Source organism: Notolepis coatsorum (genome assembly GCF_963971535.1).
Source record: "Notolepis coatsorum genome assembly, chromosome: 2".
Taxonomy (NCBI): Eukaryota; Metazoa; Chordata; class Actinopteri; order Aulopiformes; family Paralepididae; genus Notolepis; species Notolepis coatsorum.
Window position 1 is genome coordinate 164,125,094 of NC_140166.1, and position 18,975 is coordinate 164,144,068.

The window sequence follows — 18,975 nt, forward strand, 5'->3', positions numbered from 1 at the left end:
TGATCCTCTGCATCTTCTGTGGGTGCATAGATGTGGACAACTGAGCTTGATATGTTGGGAATGGTACCTAGCTTGAATGATCCTTTCACTGACTGGTGTCCAGTCTATCAGTGCTCTTGCTGCTTTTTTAGACATCACTATGCCAACCCCTTGTCTGTGGTTGTCATCATCTCTTCCTGAGTATATTATGGATTCTCCCGTTGCAAGCTCCACTTTTCCTTCCCCCGTCCAGTGTGTTTCGCTGATTCCTATGATGTCGATTCCTCTGGTTGTCATCTCTCTTGCTACTATGGCAATATTGCCGCTCCTGTACAGTGTTCGTACGTTCCAATTCCCAATTTTCATGGTTTCCTTCGGATGCACTAGTGGCCTATTCGGCCCAAAGGCGTCCTCGCGGCTTTGGCCCTTGGGTGTCATGGTGTCTCTCCTGTTACAAGAAGGACTGGCTATGGCGTCTCGAAGATTGTGTGAATTTGCTCTGTTTCTGGTTTCTGTAATAAAGTTTTTTTTCCGGGAGCGGGTTATCGGCCCTCAGCCCAACCCCCAACCTGGAGGACCAGTTGGATCACTCTTTGTCTGGTCTCTCTCCTTCGACCTGTTCGGCTTGGGTGACCCTGCTAGGAGTACAAGACTCCTGCAGACATAGCTCTAGGGGTCATTGAGACGCACAAACTGCCCCACCGCGTTAAGGTGGTGATCCTTTTCGTTGTACTGTACATCTAATCTAATGGGACATGTGATAAAATATCAAACTGAAGCATTGCAAGCCATTGGTACCAGGAGTTCAACATTGCTACATGTGCTGTATAATGACAATACATTTGAATCTAATCTAATAATAACAGAAACTCTCAATCACAGCTGATGTTAGTTTAGTGCACACGGGTCTAACAGCAGTATCTCTTGCAAAATTGGAATACATTTTTAATTGATAGTTCATTGTTAACTGCAGCGTGTGCGTGTGTATGTGTGTGCATGCGTGCGTGTGTGTGTGTGTGCGTGTGTGTGTGTTTTCTGCAACCCAGCCGGGCGGTCCAGAAGAGTCTAGCCATCATCAGACACGCCCGTCAGAAGAAGCAGCAGAGACAGTACTGCATGTACTACAACCGCTTTGGCAAGTGTAACCGTGGCAACGACTGCCCTTACATCCATGACCCAGACAAGGTGGCTGTCTGCACCAGGTAGCGCACAACCCCCCCCTTCCTCCACACACACACACACACACGCACACACGCACGCACACGCACACACACGCACACACACACACACACACACACACACACACACACACACACACACACACACATAATTTGTCTATACATGCAGACATATTGGAGATTCATACTCCAGAGGGAGGTTATTTGTTATTAAGGAAAAAAACAATTTGCCGCTTTGATTTGTAGTCTTTTTTTCAGTTTGAGTAAGAAATGTTTTCTAATGTGCCTTCAACTGGACTTCCATTCACATCTATTTTAAAGGGGCTATGCACTGCTATTCCTAGCACTATTTGGGCAACTTTACACAATTCCTGTTAGTCTATTGAAGACATTTGTAAGTTTTTTTTCAAAAAAATTCATTGTTTTATATTTCTAATCAAGTACTCGAAACCATCATTTTTCAGCCTCAAGAAATCAGGCTGTTATGGCCTGGCTCCGCCCATAAGCACTTTGAGTGACAGTCAGACCACAGTCTGCACTGGTAGAGGGAGGGAGGGAGGGGGGGGAAGAGAGAGAGAGTTCAGTTCAGTTCAGAGTTTTTATTTGCCACATGGAATAATACAATCATAGTTTCTTCATTAAAAAATCATAAATAGTCATTCCATGGACAAAAGGAGCAGGAAGAAGAATAAATCTTATAGTTATATAGTTACCTGCCCCTTATTCCTAAACTAACATGTATTTTCTTAATGGTCGGCGTATAACCTTATTTACACAAATAATCATTTATACCATGAGAGAGAGAGAGAGAGAGAGAGAGAGAGAGAGAGAGAGAGAGAGAGAGAGAGAGAGAAGCCCCTCCCTCTCTCTTCCTTTTTTTCTTTCTATCACTCTCCCGTTCGGAGGTGTGTGTCGCGCGGACCTCCGTGCGGCAGGTCCCCCCCCCCCAAGTGCCCCCTCTCTCTCCCTCCCTCCTGCTCTCTTCCTTTCTCTCCTTTCTCTCCCACTCGGCTCTCGCTGATGAGACGGGGCAACTTTTTTCTTTTCTTTCTTTCAATCTCCCGTGTGGCGCGCGGCCGGCAGGTACCCCCCCCCCAAGTGCCCCCTCTCTCTCCCTCCCTCCTTCTCTCTTCATTTCTCTCCTTTCTCTCCCACTCGGCTCTCGCTGATGAGACGGGGCAACTTTTTTCTTTTCTTTCTTTCAATCTCCCGTGTGGCGCGCGGCCGGCAGGTATCCCCCCCCCCCCCCCCCCAAGTGCCCCCTCTCTCTCCCTCCCTCCCTCTCTCTTCCTTTCTCTCGGCTCCCTCTCGGCTCTCTCTTCCTCTCGGCCCCGCAGCCCCACTCGCTGTCTAGTCTAGGTAGAATGGGGGCGGGCATTAGCTCCAACCACAGAGCCAATCGCATCACTGTGCGCCTAATGACGTGACTCAGGACTTCAAATCAAAATGACCCGATTTACTAGAGCACGAGAGGGGCTGGGCTGAATCGGAGCAATCCGCCAATATGGTATTTAGACCCTAAAACACATTGATACGAACTCCTATTACTATAATACAATGCTAGAGACTGAAAAATGACATTTATAATGCATGGGACCTTATTTTAAGCATGTTTGGTGGTTATGGGGAACGCCGGTCATCATATTCCTAAACAACACCAGTTTTTTTTTGCATATAGAACCGCCCGTAATTAACCATATACGGTCATGAAACACCCCCATGAAATGTGGAAAAGTGGACTAAGCCGAGCGAAGCGTGTTATGGGAGAAATACGCGACAGGCTGACAGGTACGCACGGTCAGAGCTGTGCGTAAATATACGCACAAAGTCATGCACATGTTCAAATTGATAAGTCACACACTTTGCTTAGAAATGATCGTACGCACGGGTTACGCACATATCTGGTGGAACATGATACCGATCATATGCATTTAGATTTTTAACTCTAGCTTGTGTAGGGCCGAAACGCCCATAGATTTAACGTTATTAGCTTAGCGCCCTATAACTAGCTTTGCAGGAAATACCCCAGACCATTGCGGTATATAGTTCATATTCACGACGCTATAAAACGGGAATGTATTGATGAAAAAAAAAAATCTTTATGGCATATTGAAGGGGACACATAGCAATAATATAAAATATAGATTTAGCTCTAGAAACAACCTCACACACAGTGAAAACTTGTAATGAAAAGCTGGCCTCATAGAGTGGGATTAGACAGGCCCCAATGGCCCCGAATGTGTTACTCAATGGGGGGACTGCGAGATTTGCTAGTGCTTAAAATATATCTTAAATTATAGCTATGGGTCTAATACACCCGTCGATTATCAGTGAGTTGCTTCCAGTCAACATGTACAAAACGGATAGTTTTTTCATCTGTACATTTCCGTTTCATACCGTTTTGAATTAGTATAGTTTTGGTGATTCTTAGTAATTCCAGGAAAAGACGCGATAATAGCCCTTTAGTGGAATACACTAAACACGTTTTTCGCCTGATTATCGAATCTTCCTGAAATCAACGCTAGATCATCATTATTGTAACTGAGGGGTACAATTCCCTGACTGTATTACTAGATATGATACTTACTACCACTACCTTTGTACTTAATATTCGGCCACCCAGTACACGGCATAAATATATTATCATAAACACTCTCACGTAGATGAAACGGATCCAACACAAATGTACGAAGTCGAAGTATGCGTTTATTACTACACAGCAATGGTGTGTAGAGCAAGCACTTAATCACTTAATTACATTTATGAATTGAAATAGTATGCACTTTTATGGCAAAGAGTATTCGTCGGTATATCAATAGAGAATGTCCAATCTCTGATGGCGCAGGTGGTAAATATACGACCTGGAATAGTTAAGGAATAACAGCAATGATACTTTAATGATTATATACTAGATACACTAAGGGGGGGTTAATCCGGTCGCTTGTAAGCCGACAGGAGTAGGAGGGGGGGGGGGGGTAGAATCCGGCTGCCTCGTCCGGCCAAGGGTATCCCAGGTGAACCCACTGTAGTGCCGTTCAATGCGCCGGCGATCCTTGGACCACAGATGAAAGCAGGTGGACTCTTTGTGGGCCGGCTCTCTCCGGTCCACGGGGGAGAGACGTGAAGCGACCTCGTCTTGCAGAGCGTCTCCTCACCTTGCGTCCTCTCCAGGGGGGGGGGGGTTCCAACACACGGCAGTGTCGGGGGTCTTTATCCATGGAATAATCAAAGTATACAAAGCATAATCCGTGCCTGGGAAGGCGGGCTGTCGTCGGTAGAATAATCCGGTATACAGGTCCACTCGCTCGTCGGCTCTGGGGCTCCTCGGGTGCAGCTTCACATGGGGTCAACCACCCTGGGTAAGCAGCCAGTTCTCTGCCCGAAACGATGGGTACTGACTACGGTAGTATTCTCACCGCACGAAGCACTATATATTAACAGACTATTATTAGCTTAATAGACTACGTCCAACTCGACGATATAGTGCCAAATATGACTATTCAAATATTAATATACACGATGTCTCAATACCGATGGTAGGCGAACTTGGCCTTACTCCCACACGTGGCGTCGCGGGGAGGCTTTACGTCTGTGACTCTATTGGAGGGTAAGAAACTGGACTGAAAAGGAAGTCCTACTTTAGTAGCGCAGTATATATACGCACTATGAACAAATAGTCCCATTAGTGGTGCGGTAGCCAGATTCCTACGCGGAACTAGGACTTGTTCGTACATGTGGAGCGGTACGTTTGAACTGGGTCTGAGGGGTATGGCAGCCTGGCACCAAGGTCTCGACCAATAGTAGAATGGAGACTATTATGGGATGTTCAGTAGGCTAGAATGGATATTCAATGCATATTGTACAAGGAATATACAAGGGATATCAGGGAATATTAGAGAATATACAAATACAATTAAATATATATAAATAAATATATATATTCGGTTTAATCTGGCCCTTCACAACAGCCACCCCCTGAATAGGTCCCAGACCTAATCAGTTAAACAGAGACAGATTAATCGCGTTGTCTATTTACACATAAGGGTTTGCTGTAGGGGTCAGTCAACTTCACAAAGTCATAGGGTTGTAGGGTCATGGTCATCATCGATTGTGTCTGGGAGTCGAGGCAGTTCTATGAGCCTCGCCACGGGACGGGTGTAAGTGCGACCCTGGACGAGCACTTCAGCTGCTCGGACCTTGCCGTCGGCACCGGTGATCACTTTGCTTACGCGGCCGGCCGGCCACATAGCTCTGGGCAGTGATTGATCAATAATCATGACGACTGTTCCTTCTGTCAAATTGTCTCTCTCCTTTACCCACTTCTGGCGGGTCTGTAGAGACGGTAGGTAGTGCAGTAGGAAACTGTTCCAAAACTTGTCGGCTAATACTTGGCTGTACCTCCACATTCGTCGGCCGTTCGCTTCTTCAGGCCGGTACATTGTCTGGGGTAATGCAGGATCTAGCCGCCCCATCAGGAGTGTGTTGGGGGTAACTGGGTCGATATCCGCCACATCACTGGAGACATATCCGAGGGGCTTCGAGTTAAGTACTCCCTCAATCTCCGTGAGGACTGTCATTAGGACTTCTTCCGCCACAGTCTGGGCCCCAAGTACTGCGTACAGGGCTGTCTTTATGGAGCGCACTTCTCGTTCCCAAGTGCCACCGAAGTGGGGTGCGTTTGGGGGGTTGAATTGGAAATCAACCTGTGCTGGAGCGAGGTGGGTCTTAAGTTCTGGGCCCATAGCTTGGAAGCTCTCTCTCAGCTCTCTTTCGCCGCCTTTGAAGTTTGTCCCATGATCGGACAATAGGGTAGACGGTCTTCCTTTCCGTGATGTGAATCTTCGGAAGGCCATAAGGAATGAGTCTGTGCTCATGGTCGGGAGAAGCTTGATGTGTATCGCTCTGGTGGTCATGCATTTGAATACAATACCCCACCGCTTCTCGGTTCCTCTTCCTTTCTTTATGTGCAGCGGGCCAAAGCAGTCCATACCCGTTGAGTGGAATGGCTTGTCACCGATTCGGAGGCGACATGGAGGAAGGTCAGCCATCCTTGGTATGCTGGGCTGCGCGCGCCACTTGCGGCAGTCTAGACATGTTCGCTGGAAGCGTCGTACCGCCTCTCTTCCTTGTAGGATCCAGTAACGACGTCTGATTTCCGCGAAGACTCTTTCTGCTCCTGCGTGATGTACATCCTCATCGTATTTCTTTATAATCAGCTCTGTGACCTTGTGTCGGCTGTTCAATACGATCGGGTATTTAATGTCATCCGGTAGATTGGGGGCTCTGCGTAGGCGACCACCCACTCTGATGAGGGTATGAGCGTCGCTCTCGGGGGCCAGATGAATTAATCTGCTGTCGGATGGGACAGGCTTTCCTCCCTGTAGACAGGCCAATTCATCGGGGAACGAGTCTCTCTGGGCTCGCTGCAGTAGAAGCAATTCTGCTTCCTCGTAGTTAGCTGCTGACATATCAGCGGGGGACTTGCACTCCGGGTGGTACCGCAGGAATGTTCTTTGTTGTGCACTCTCTATGGACGTGCAATCGTCTATGTTAGGGTCGGTGGAGGCTACGGTGCTCAATCCACAGAACAGACTTCTTATTTTCCACCTCCTCTGGACTTGCTTCCCTCGGGATAGGCATGGGCCACTGTCCTTCCGGGAGTCTTAGGAATGCGGGGCCGTCACTGTAGACATTGCGACGGGTGAGGTCATCCAGGGGCATCCCCCGGGTGATGACGTCAGCTGGGTTCTGTTTTGTATCAACGTAGCGCCACTCTGTTTCTCCGGTTAACTCTTCGGTTAAGTCTTGAATGTCGGTGACTCTGACTCCCACGAAGACTTTGTACTTGCATGAGTCCGATTTGATCCAGGCGAGTACCGTCGTGGAATCTGACCACAGGATTGTTCTAGACACCGGCATGGTGAGCTCACGTTGGATGAGCGTGGCTAGGTGCGCTCCGGCTAGGGCTGCGCAGAGCTCTAGACGTGGGATAGATTGTTGCTTGCGTGGGGCTATTCTCGAGCGGGCGAGGACAAATGCTGTGTAGATCTCTCCCCCCTGGTCTTGGGCCCGCAAGTAGGCTACTGATCCGTATGCGACCTCTGAGGCGTCACTGAAGACGTGTAAGTCCATTTTACATGTCTCTGGCCTCACCGTGGGTGGGAAGTAGCTTCGGCGCATATTAACGCCTGGGAGTGAGTGGAGCTCCATCTCCCACTCTCTCCAGGTGGATTCAAGGTGTGCGGGAATGGGGTCGTCCCAGCCCTGGTCCTTGTCCCACAATGCTCGTACAATCATTTTTGCCCTGGTGGTGTACGGTAGAATACATCCTAGCGGGTCATATTGTCGGGCGAGTGTTGCGTACACACTCCGTCTGGTGGTCGGCGCCGCCGCCGGCCTTCCCTGCTCCGTAGTCAGGGGCTTGTGTCTGTAGTGAAGCGAATCTGTTTTGAATCGCCACACCAATCCCAGGGTCATCTCCTGGGCTTCTCCCGGGATTGTAGCCATCCAGGTCTCGCTGCTGGCTGCCTTGTCCTCGGAGGAGAGGCTGCGCAGTACTTGCGGATCGCTGCTGGCCCACTGCCTGAGATCAAAGCCGCCTTTGATCAATGAGGCGCGGAGTTTAATCAGGAGAGCCTCGGCTTCTTCCTGGGTTGAAAGGCTTTGTAGACAGTTGTCTACGTAGAAGCTGTTCTTTACGCTGTGTCGGACCTCTTCGTCCGCTGCTGGGTCCTCTGCTACATGTTTCTGTAGTGCAAATGTAGCACAGCAGGGGGTGCACGTCGTTCCGAAGGGGAGGACTTCCCATTGGTAGATGGCTGGGTGCTCATCTCCTGGCTTCTCTCTCCATAGGAACCGTAACAGGGGCTTGTCCGCCTCTACTAATCTCACCTGCAGGAACATTCCTTTAATGTCCCCGCTGATGGCCACCTTTTCCTGGCAGAAGCGGAGTAGAACGCCGAGTAGGGAGGGGCCGAGTGTGGGACCGGGCAGTAACTCTTTATTCAGATTTTGGGATCCGATCTGGTAGCTGCAGTTAAATACTATGCGGTCTTTACCGTTGTGATGGACCTTGTGGTGGGGCACGTACCACGATTCAGTGGTCTGGTCAGCCTCTTTAATGTCCATCTTTGTGACGTGTCCCGCTGTGATGAGCTTCTCAATCTCAGCGCGGTATACACTCTCTTGGGCGGGGTTCTTGGCTAAGCGCCGCTCCGTGTTCAGCAGGTACCGTTCTGTGGCATCTGTCTTGGCGTGGAAAGTAGGCATTCCTTCTCGCCGCAGGAGTGGCGTGGCGTATCTCAACACGCCGTTGACCGGGACTCTCTTGGTCCCTGTCTCGAGGAGGTGAATGGCGTAAATGTCATCTTTAGAGCGAATGTCTTTCTTTCCGTTCTTAAAGGGCATTTGTTCCAAGGTCCATAGCCGCTCTACGTGTTGCAGGAGTGCGGTTTCTCCCTCTGTTACTCGGGAGTGGAGACATCTAGTGGCTGTACTTCGGTTGAGAGATTTGGCGAGCGGGCCTTGGAGAGTCCATCCCAAACGGGTCTCGACTGCTGCAGGACAGCCTCGGGGTCCGGTATGAACCCGGTCTATCGGGACAATGAGGTCTGCATGGTCGGAGCCTATCAACAGGGTCGGCATAGCATTGTCTATGAGCGGGATCGGTAACTTGCGCAGATGTGCATATTTCTCCATCAGCTTGGCGACGGGGTATGTGTACCGCGACAGTCCTATTTCTTGGCTGGTGAAAGCGTCTGTAATCTAGTACCGTCGCTCAGGCTGGCCGCTTGCTGCGATAGAGAATGAGACATTCTCGCCCTTTATCGTCTTCAAATCTCGTCTTATTGTCCGAATTGTCATTTGGGTTTCGCTTCCCCGCAGCCCTAGCTGGGCCGCAGCGGAGGCGAGCAGCAGGGTCTTCTCTGACCCGTCATCGAGGACGGCGTAAGTGTCCAGGACTTTATTCTGGTAGCTTAGTGTCACACGCACTACTTTTAGGAGTACTCGGGCTCCACTGCTGCTGGCGGGATCGATGTACATGACGCTCGCTTTGCGGCTGGACGGTGCAGGTGAAGGGCGCCGTCTGGTACTGTCGTGAAGTATGTCCAGATGGGCTCCATCGCACTTGGTGCACCTTTTCTTTAAGCGGCATTCGGCTGCCATGTGTGAGCGCGCACAGCGAAAACAGCGCTTGTTGGACTTTATCCATTGACCTGCTTCCTCCGCGTTCAGCTTGGGGAAGGAGTCACATTGCGCTAGCCAGTGTTCTTTCTCACAGTAGGGGCACACTATCTTCCACTTCTCCGTTCTGGAGGGGGTACTGTGGCTCCTGCTGCTCGGTACTGACTCCGATTGGTGCATCACAGTCACCGATCTTCTTCCATCATTTAGTCGTCTGGTTCCTTCTCTGGAGCCAGGGGTGCTCCGTCCGAATGTATCTAGCCGTAGGCTGCTGACTTCTCTCGCCAGGAAGTCTGCTAGATCGAGGAGGTTCGGTTCGGGGCCATTCGGGTCTCTGTGGTCCCTCTGCCGCCTAAAGCGCTCCTGACGAGCGGGCGGCAGCTTCTCCAGAATCCTTTCCACATTTGAGTTGGCGTAAAGTTCATGCCTCCCCTTCTCTCTTTGCGCTCCCAACATCCCTACCAGGGACTGCACTCTGATGGACAGGTCGTCCAGTGCTCGATTGTCTATTGCTGGGGGTAAGCGGTCGATGTGTCGGATCTCCTGGATCACGTAATCCCATATGCGCCCATACCTCTGGTCCAATGCTACCAGCGCTGCTGTGTATGGGGTGGTGGAAGTCGCGTAGGCGAGCGCTATATTATGTGCGCGGGGTACCTTTAAGTGCTTCAGTAGGATGGCGTATTTGTGGCGTTCATCCAATACATCCACCAACATGGTCTCCAGACACTTGCGGAGTTCTGTATACTGGGCCCGGTTCTCTTGGGTGAAGTCGGGTACCATAGGCGTGCCAATGTATGACGCTGACTGTGGATACATCGGCGAGCGTTGGGGGAGAGGCCTCCTAGGCGAGTCTCCTCCCGCTCCTTGGTATGGGCTGGTACCGGCAGTGTACCATGGCCCGCTTGTCCAGGTGCTGTTCCTCGGTGCGGGTCGTGCGTCGTGCTCACCCGTGTATAGAGTCGGGGGTCTGTAGCGCAGCTCCGCGGGAGTATAGCCTGGGCTGTACCGGACCTCCTGGTCCGGTAGAGTACTGTGCTGTCTTCGGGCGTGGTTCTCCTCCTCTTCCTCTTCGTCTTCAGTTAGGTCATCCAGTGCTTGTAGTCTCTGGTTTAGCCTCTCCACAGGATATGCTGCTCCTTCCCGGTTGCTAGGTCTCGCTTGGACCGGTGGGGGGAGGTGGTCCGTGGGGGGTATAGACCTCGTCTGTTGGTCAAGTTCAGGGTTGTTTACTCGGCTAGGGGATGCCGCCCTGGAGGTGTGTCTAGACGAGTTCCTGGAGCCTCTGGCGGAGGGAGAGGGTGTTGTCCGTCTGATCAGCTGTTCTATTAGTTGCGACTGCTGTCTGTCGCGCGCTGCGTCCCGTTGAGCACCGGCTCGTTCTCGGGCCACATTCTCTTCCATCTGAATGCGTCTTATTTCTAGACGTATCTGCTCGTGTTCGCTTCGCTGCTGGATCTGCAGTCGGTCGCGTTCAGCAGCGGCGTTCAGGCTGATGAGGAAGGCCTGCTGTAGGGTCCTCTCTGCCTCGCTGGGAGAAGGCGGTTGTATAGGGGAGCCTTCCCTCGGGGTACTCCTTGCGGAGCCTTGGAGCTCTATCTCCACGGTGCTCTCCCCGTCTTCTTCCGTGCCGAGTTCTCTCTCGGTAGCGTTGTATTCCTCCCGGGACTCATCGGGGACTACTTCTTCAGTACTGGCGGGGTGTGAAGTCATGTCTGGTTCCCACTGGTCCCCACCGTGAACTTGGTCAGTTACATTAGAGCCCGTAGGGGCCTCTATGGTCGGGGTAGTCTGGGCGTTGGGGTTAGACATACTTTTACTTTCTAGTTTTACCGCGTTTACTGTTAGTAGAAGACTAGGTTGTTGACTGACAGCGTAAGCCTCTAAGTACTGAGGGAGCCGTCGTTCGCGCTGCGGGCGTTGGTTAGGAGGATCGTTTCGTGGAGTGTTCATCATAGGCCATTTCAATATTAATAACACTATATTAATATTACACTGATTACCATCCGGCTCGAAGGACCAATTGTAACTGAGGGGTACAATTCCCTGACTGTATTACTAGATATGATACTTACTACCACTACCTTTGTACTTAATATTCGGCCACCCAGTACACGGCATAAATATATTATCATAAACACTCTCACGTAGATGAAACGGATCCAACACAAATGTACGAAGTCGAAGTATGCGTTTATTACTACACAGCAATGGTGTGTAGAGCAAGCACTTAATCACTTAATTACATTTATGAATTGAAATAGTATGCACTTTTATGGCAAAGAGTATTCGTCGGTATATCAATAGAGAATGTCCAATCTCTGATGGCGCAGGTGGTAAATATACGACCTGGAATAGTTAAGGAATAACAGCAATGATTATATACTAGATACACTAAGGGGGGGTTAATCCGGTCGCTTGTAAGCCGACAGGAGTAGGAGGGGGGGGGGGGGTAGAATCCGGCTGCCTCGTCCGGCCAAGGGTATCCCAGGTGAACCCACTGTAGTGCCGTTCAATGCGCCGGCGATCCTTGGACCACAGATGAAAGCAGGTGGACTCTTTGTGGGCCGGCTCTCTCCGGTCCACGGGGGAGAGACGTGAAGCGACCTCGTCTTGCAGAGCGTCTCCTCACCTTGCGTCCTCTCCAGGGGGGGGGGGTTCCAACACACGGCAGTGTCGGGGGTCTTTATCCATGGAATAATCAAAGTATACAAAGCATAATCCGTGCCTGGGAAGGCGGGCTGTCGTCGGTAGAATAATCCGGTATACAGGTCCACTCGCTCGTCGGCTCTGGGGCTCCTCGGGTGCAGCTTCACATGGGGTCAACCACCCTGGGTAAGCAGCCAGTTCTCTGCCCGAAACGATGGGTACTGACTACGGTAGTATTCTCACCGCACGAAGCACTATATATTAACAGACTATTATTAGCTTAATAGACTACGTCCAACTCGACGATATAGTGCCAAATATGACTATTCAAATATTAATATACACGATGTCTCAATACCGATGGTAGGCGAACTTGGCCTTACTCCCACACGTGGCGTCGCGGGGAGGCTTTACGTCTGTGACTCTATTGGAGGGTAAGAAACTGGACTGAAAAGGAAGTCCTACTTTAGTAGCGCAGTATATATACGCACTATGAACAAATAGTCCCATTAGTGGTGCGGTAGCCAGATTCCTACGCGGAACTAGGACTTGTTCGTACATGTGGAGCGGTACGTTTGAACTGGGTCTGAGGGGTATGGCAGCCTGGCACCAAGGTCTCGACCAATAGTAGAATGGAGACTATTATGGGATGTTCAGTAGGCTAGAATGGATATTCAATGCATATTGTACAAGGAATATACAAGGGATATCAGGGAATATTAGAGAATATACAAATACAATTAAATATATATATATAAATAAATATATATATTCGGTTTAATCTGGCCCTTCACAACAATTATTATCCATCCTCGTGCAAGAATGAAAAGAGCCCTGGACCGCGGGGCTCCCCAGTCCCCTCCTGCACTCAATGGCACACAGCCACACACACACACACAGAGACAGCTTTGATCGGGGTAGAAAGACATCCCCGAAAACGCAAGCTTTTATATATAGTGTTCTTACCTGGTATCTGATGTAATGCAAAAGAAAGAATCCAATTATCTGATCGCCATTCCAAATACTGCTTGTGGAGGTCCATCGCACATTACCGAGCGTTATACACTGACGGGCGGGCAGGGTTACTGTTCCATGCCATCGTTGTATAGACCTACCTCGCCTGAGCACCTAAACCCCGCCCGCACGGCTCGGATCGTCCCAGAAAAGAAACTACACCATTCCTTTTTTTTTTTTATTGGTCTTTTTCCCCCTCCATTTTCCTCCGATTTTCTCCCCATCCCAATGTTAGTCGTATGCCAATTCCCAGTCCCTTCCTGGTCGCTGCGCTTTACCCCCTACAGTCAGATCATATGGGAGAGTGGAGGCTACCACGTGCTTCCTCCGACACACGTCCAGCCAATCACCGCTTCTTTTCACCTGGCAGCGCGGATTCTCACTGAGAGGGCGTAGCGTGTGGGAGGACCACACTATCCCCCTCACGTCCAATCCGCGCTTAGCAGGCGCCCCGACCGAACTGTAGGAGTCGCGGTTTACAACGACCCGGACCCACCCCGCCAGCTTCTCCCACCCTCTGATACAGCCAATCGTATCAGTGCAGACGGCCAGCCAAGCTGGTGACAACCCCGGAGCTGTGAGCTGGATTCGAACAGGCAAATCCAACTCAGCTCCGGGGCTGGTGACGAACGCAATCTCCGCTCGACCACCTAACCGCCCTGAAACTACACCATTCCTAATGGAGTGCAATACCAGCCGGAAGGCGGCAGTATTTGCCCTTTTGCGGGCTCAGACCAATTCCCAATGATAACATCAGGCTGGATGGATGAAAATTAATGGATATCGCTAATAAAAGAAATAACGATTAAAACCTGACTATACTCGTGATTGGCGCTGAACGGTCGGCGAGTTAACCCGACTATCATCGGGTCTGGCGTTGAATGAGTTAAGAGTCAGTCTCAATAAATAGTACAAGTGGGTGAACTCAGTGAATCATGTTCTTTGTTTTCCTGACAAATAACTTAGCGGTGTGTAAGTATGAGTCTAGCCTATGTCTGTCCCCATTTGAACCGTCTCTGAGGAAGAAACTGTTCTACCTCCACCCACTTGCAGATAAACAGCTGAGCCTGAACCCCAGGAGGTAGAGCCGTCGTCTGGTAACCTGACCGGTTCCCGGTTTGATCCCGGCTCCTCCCGGCAGCGAAGTGTCCTTGAGGAACACACTGAACCCCTAACTGCCCCCCCCCCCCCATGCCTTGCATAGTTGCCACCATTGTCTGAGTGTGTGTGTGAGTGAGTGAATGGGAGCAAATGGGAGGCATATGTTGAAAAGGACTTTAGATAAAAAGCACTATATACTGTAAATGCAGTCCATTTACATTTACAGTACATGTATGTGTGTCTCGGAGGCCTGTGTGCCTCTTGGGTGATCCGATCACAAGTGGCCGGCTCTTAAAGGATAACTCCACTTTTTTTTTTAAATTAGCTTATTTAACATCTTCCCTGGAGTTAGACAAGAAGATGCATACCTTTTTTGTCTCTGTGCGTGCATTTTAGCTTTGGGAATAGACGCTCCGTTAGCATAGCTTAGCTTCATCACTGGAAGTGAGGCAGGACAGTAGCCTTACAGTGCCTTACAGTGTATTGCAAGGTCTGACATTGACCAAACTTGATATGCATGACCTTGGTGGGCTCTAGGTCAACTCCTGAAAAGGGGGTCAATGTCAGACCTTGCAATCAAAAGTTATGGGCGCACTGAAATTATGGCAAGGGTTATTAGCCCCCTAACTTTTGATTGCAAGGTCTGACATTGACCCCCTTTTCAGGAGTTGACCTAGAGCCCACCAAGGTCATGCATATCAAGTTTGGTCAATGTCAGACCTTGCAATACACTGTAAGGCACTGTAAGGCTACTGTCCTGCCTCACTTCCAGTGATGAAGCTAAGCTATGCTAACGGAGCGTCTATTCCCAAAGCTAAAATGCACGCACAGAGACAAAAAAGGTATGCATCTTCTTGTCTAACTCCAGGGAAGATGTTAAATAAGCTAATTTAAAAAAAAAGTGGAGTTATCCTTTAAGTACAGGTGTGAATGCACCAAAGAGGCATCAAGGACACATTGAGATCCATCACTCAGGCCACATTCGGAGGTGGTCTGGGCCTGTGTTGTAGTACTCGAGTCCAGGACTGATTTTTAGGACTCATGACTCGACTTGGACATGAGCACTGATGACTCGGACTTGGACTCGCGCATTGACTGCATTCGGACTCGGAAGGTGCAGACGAGGACTCAGACTTGTTAATTGATAAATACAGTTATTATCATAAAAAAAAATTATAATAGGCCCTAATAATTTGGCATAAGATATTGATGGCTAGTGTATTTGTTTGGCTATTGTGTCACAAAGTAAATAAACTCCCTTAGAAATGGTGACCGCTGTGTCATTTATGTTTAATGTAGAGCTTTTTTTATTTGTATGTCAGCTCTTTGACTGCCAGAGTGGAGTGGACTCAACCTTGATGACTTGGACTCTGACTCGGACTAGGGTAATGGGGACTCGACTCGGGCTCTGCGTTGGTGACTCGGACTCGAACACTGGGGACTCGAGACTCGACTCGGACTTGAGGTTTAGTGACTCGACTGCAACACTGGTCTGGGCCGCATATGGCTACATTCTGTTAGCAGTGTGTGTACGCAAATGCGTCCTGGGCCACATCGCAGGACCACCTAGACAACTGTGTCATGTATCCGTGTATCATTCGATCATTTGATATCCGATTTACAATCTTAAATCAGAAAACAAATGAGGATCTGTTAGTTCAACAAATTCAAAAATCTGAGAAGTGAAAACCAATGACGAGCTGTCTTCAATGTTTTGATTTTGTTCTGAAACGATGAGGAAAATTATATATTTTTTGTTGTCCTTGATTTTTTTCCGATTTCTTGTGACCATAAAGTTAGTTGGAATTTTCTCCCTGTGTGCGCCTGTGAGAAGGTCACTAACGGAAGGTCTTTTTCCAAGTGGATCTCGGTCCCGCTATGCGTTCGCCCCCGTTACCGACACAGTGATGAATAGGCCACCATGGCCGCACTAGAACAAAATGCTAATCTTATTGAAGAATTGTTTGAAACTGGTAAGACCATGACACAAGTGGAGACAACAGACCACATGTGAGTTGCTTAAAGTGATCGATAACTCACAACACCAACACAAACACTGGTCTCATCATGTATCAATAACTCACAACACCAACACTAACACTGGTCTCATCATGTATCAATAACTCACAACACCAACACTAACACTGGTCTCATCATGTATCAATAACTCACAACACCAACACTAACACTGGTCTCATCTCATCATGTATCAATAACTCACAACACCACACAAACACTGGTCTCATCATGTATCAATAACTCACAACACCAACACCACACAAACACTGGTCTCATCATGTATCAATAACTCACAACACCAACACCACACAAACACTGGTCTCATCATGTATCAATAACTCTCAACACTAACACTGGTCTCATCATGTATCAATAACTCACAACACCAACACTTCACAAACACTGGTATCATCATGTATCAATAACTCACAACACCAACACAACACAAACACTGGTCTCATCATGTATCAATAACTCACAACACCAACACCACACAAACACTGGTCTTATCATGTATCAATAACTCACAACACCAACACAACACAAACACTGGTCTTATCATGTATCAGGGCGCAGGCTATGATAGAACACAATATGCAATATCAACGTCATCATGACAGGTGAAAAAATAGCCAAGCTTACAGAGTTAAGTTCCTCTCCAGTGTGCAGGCACGTGTCCAGAACGAGACTATTTGTTAAATAAGTCAGCTTTTGCTCAATAATTATTTGGGTGCGTGTCGGATACAGAACTGGAAAGGGCTGTGATCAGTTCAATATACAAGGTCATTTATCTATTTTTATTTATTCCAGGTCAAACATAACCGACAATAAAAGTGTGTTCAGTTTGACATTTGCTGATGTTAAATGACAAAATCGAAGACAAATAAATATCACATTTTCTCACGTTCTATTTTTAACTTCAGAACTAAATCAAATCAATGGAAAAACTGCCTATTATTGGTTTTCTGATTTTGGATTCTAAATCGGATATGAAATGATGGAATGATACACGGATAGTATTGTCTTCTGGAGTCGTATACTTCTATGCTGAAAGGTGAAAGTATCTGCATTTACATTTAGTCAATTAGCTTTTATCCAAAGCAACTTACAAGTTCTGTATGACAAGTCATCAGGAAGGGCACAACTCTATCAGCTGAGTAACAATGTTCATCAAAGTGTTGAGTGCTACAGTGTAGGTTAGTTTATCAGGACAAGTGCATGACAGTAAGGTTAGTTTGCTCTTCCTTTCTTCCTCCTTTTTCTCATCTCCAGTTAGTTCTCAAATTGCACAAGCTGGCTTTATCCATGATGTCTGAATTTTTCAAAACACCCATATATACTGTAGGCTATATTATGGCTGCCACTTAAAAATAATTATGTTTAAAATAGTCATATAGTTTTTATTATGGCAGCCAAACGATTAGGTTTATGCATATTCTTTATTAAAATGTTCCTTTAGTCCTGCAGATGCTTACTGAATTATTTGACTGGTAGCTGAAGCTATGTCTTAAAAGCAAGTGCATTTGCAGGATAGTGTGCTTCTATTCCCAGGACAGAAAATATATTTAAAAATATTGTAATTTTGGGGAGAAATATTAATCCTTATATATATGGAATGAATACGTAAGGAAGACGCCATGTGATTTCATGAGATTTTATTAGGCCTATCGGCTTTTATAGACAGCTGTCATCGCTGGAGAGAGACATTCGCTGGCCATCCTTCTACTAAGGTTTGATCATTCCCACGTATCTGGTGTCGTCTGGAGAGTGGTTTGATCTGCATCCAGTTTCCCATATCTACCTACCTTTCAGGTCATCTGGAAAACAGAGATGTAGGCTAATATCCACAATAGGAGAATAACCACTACAGACGAGAGAGGGAGGGAGGGAGAGAGAGGGAGGGAGAGAGAGAGACTCCAAATGAAAGGGACTTTACAGTAGCATTGTAAACTGTAATGGAATCACTGCCTGCGCTCTATTATATTCTCTAATTCGCATGCGTCTTTGGCAGCCTACGTGTTTATTTGCATATTGAGCAGGGAAGCGAGATCCGATCACAAGTGGCCACTCAAGACGCATGTGGAGACACATTCTAACGCCAGGTGTGAACAGAAGTACTTAGAGCCGGACACTTGTGATCGGATCTTAATGCCAGATCTGAACGGAGCCAGAGGGGCTATGGTTACACTTTTGTGTTCTGCATCATTTATACAAATTACATTTTAGAAACAGGTTGATGTTGACACATCATCTGCATACACCAGGGTTTGGGATCAATTCACGTTCAATTTGATCGAGTAAATTTTTTTTTAAATGAATTGCTGTGTACTTGTTGATGATGATGGAAATTGTTGTGTACTCCCTGTTGATGATGGAACATTCATTCTCATTTACATTGGCGATAATACAGTACCTTTTTTCATCCAGTTTTCAGTATTTGAATGTGAACAAAATGCCCCCTTTTGAATGAAGTGAATTGAACCCAACACACTGCAACACACTTCAATCTAATCTAATTGGCAGTGGTGTAAAAAGTACCCAGAAATGATACTTAAGTGAAAGTATGGGTACCGTCTCAAAATCGTACTCAAGTAAAAGTCAGAGTATCTGGGTGAAAACACACTTGAGTAAAAGTTAAAAAGTTTCTACTTTTAAATGTACTAAAAAGTAAAAGTAAAAACAATTTTTTCTGACTTCTGATAGCAGGTGTTTAATCAAATATCCCAGCTTTCTAGTCCTGCACAAGGACCAATCAGCATGGGTACATTTTCCATTGATGGGGATTTGATTGGTTCTTTTTAAATCAAGTGCGGCCACAGGATTAATAACGTTAATGTTAGTTCGGCCAGAG

The 18,975-nt window shown here is 47.8% G+C and overlaps 1 protein-coding gene across 1 annotated transcript in view; it reads left to right on the forward strand.

Moving 5' to 3' along the window:
* The window catches only part of zc3h3 (zinc finger CCCH-type containing 3), a gene marked incomplete at its 5' end in the record, with an annotated part of 242,580 nt that overhangs the window by 175,045 nt on the left and 48,560 nt on the right, over positions 1-18,975 (forward strand). Inside the window, one exon of the mRNA XM_084308377.1 lies at positions 1,026-1,181. Within this exon, the coding sequence (XP_084164503.1) occupies positions 1,026-1,181 (156 nt within the window). The remainder of the gene's footprint in view (positions 1-1,025; positions 1,182-18,975) is intronic.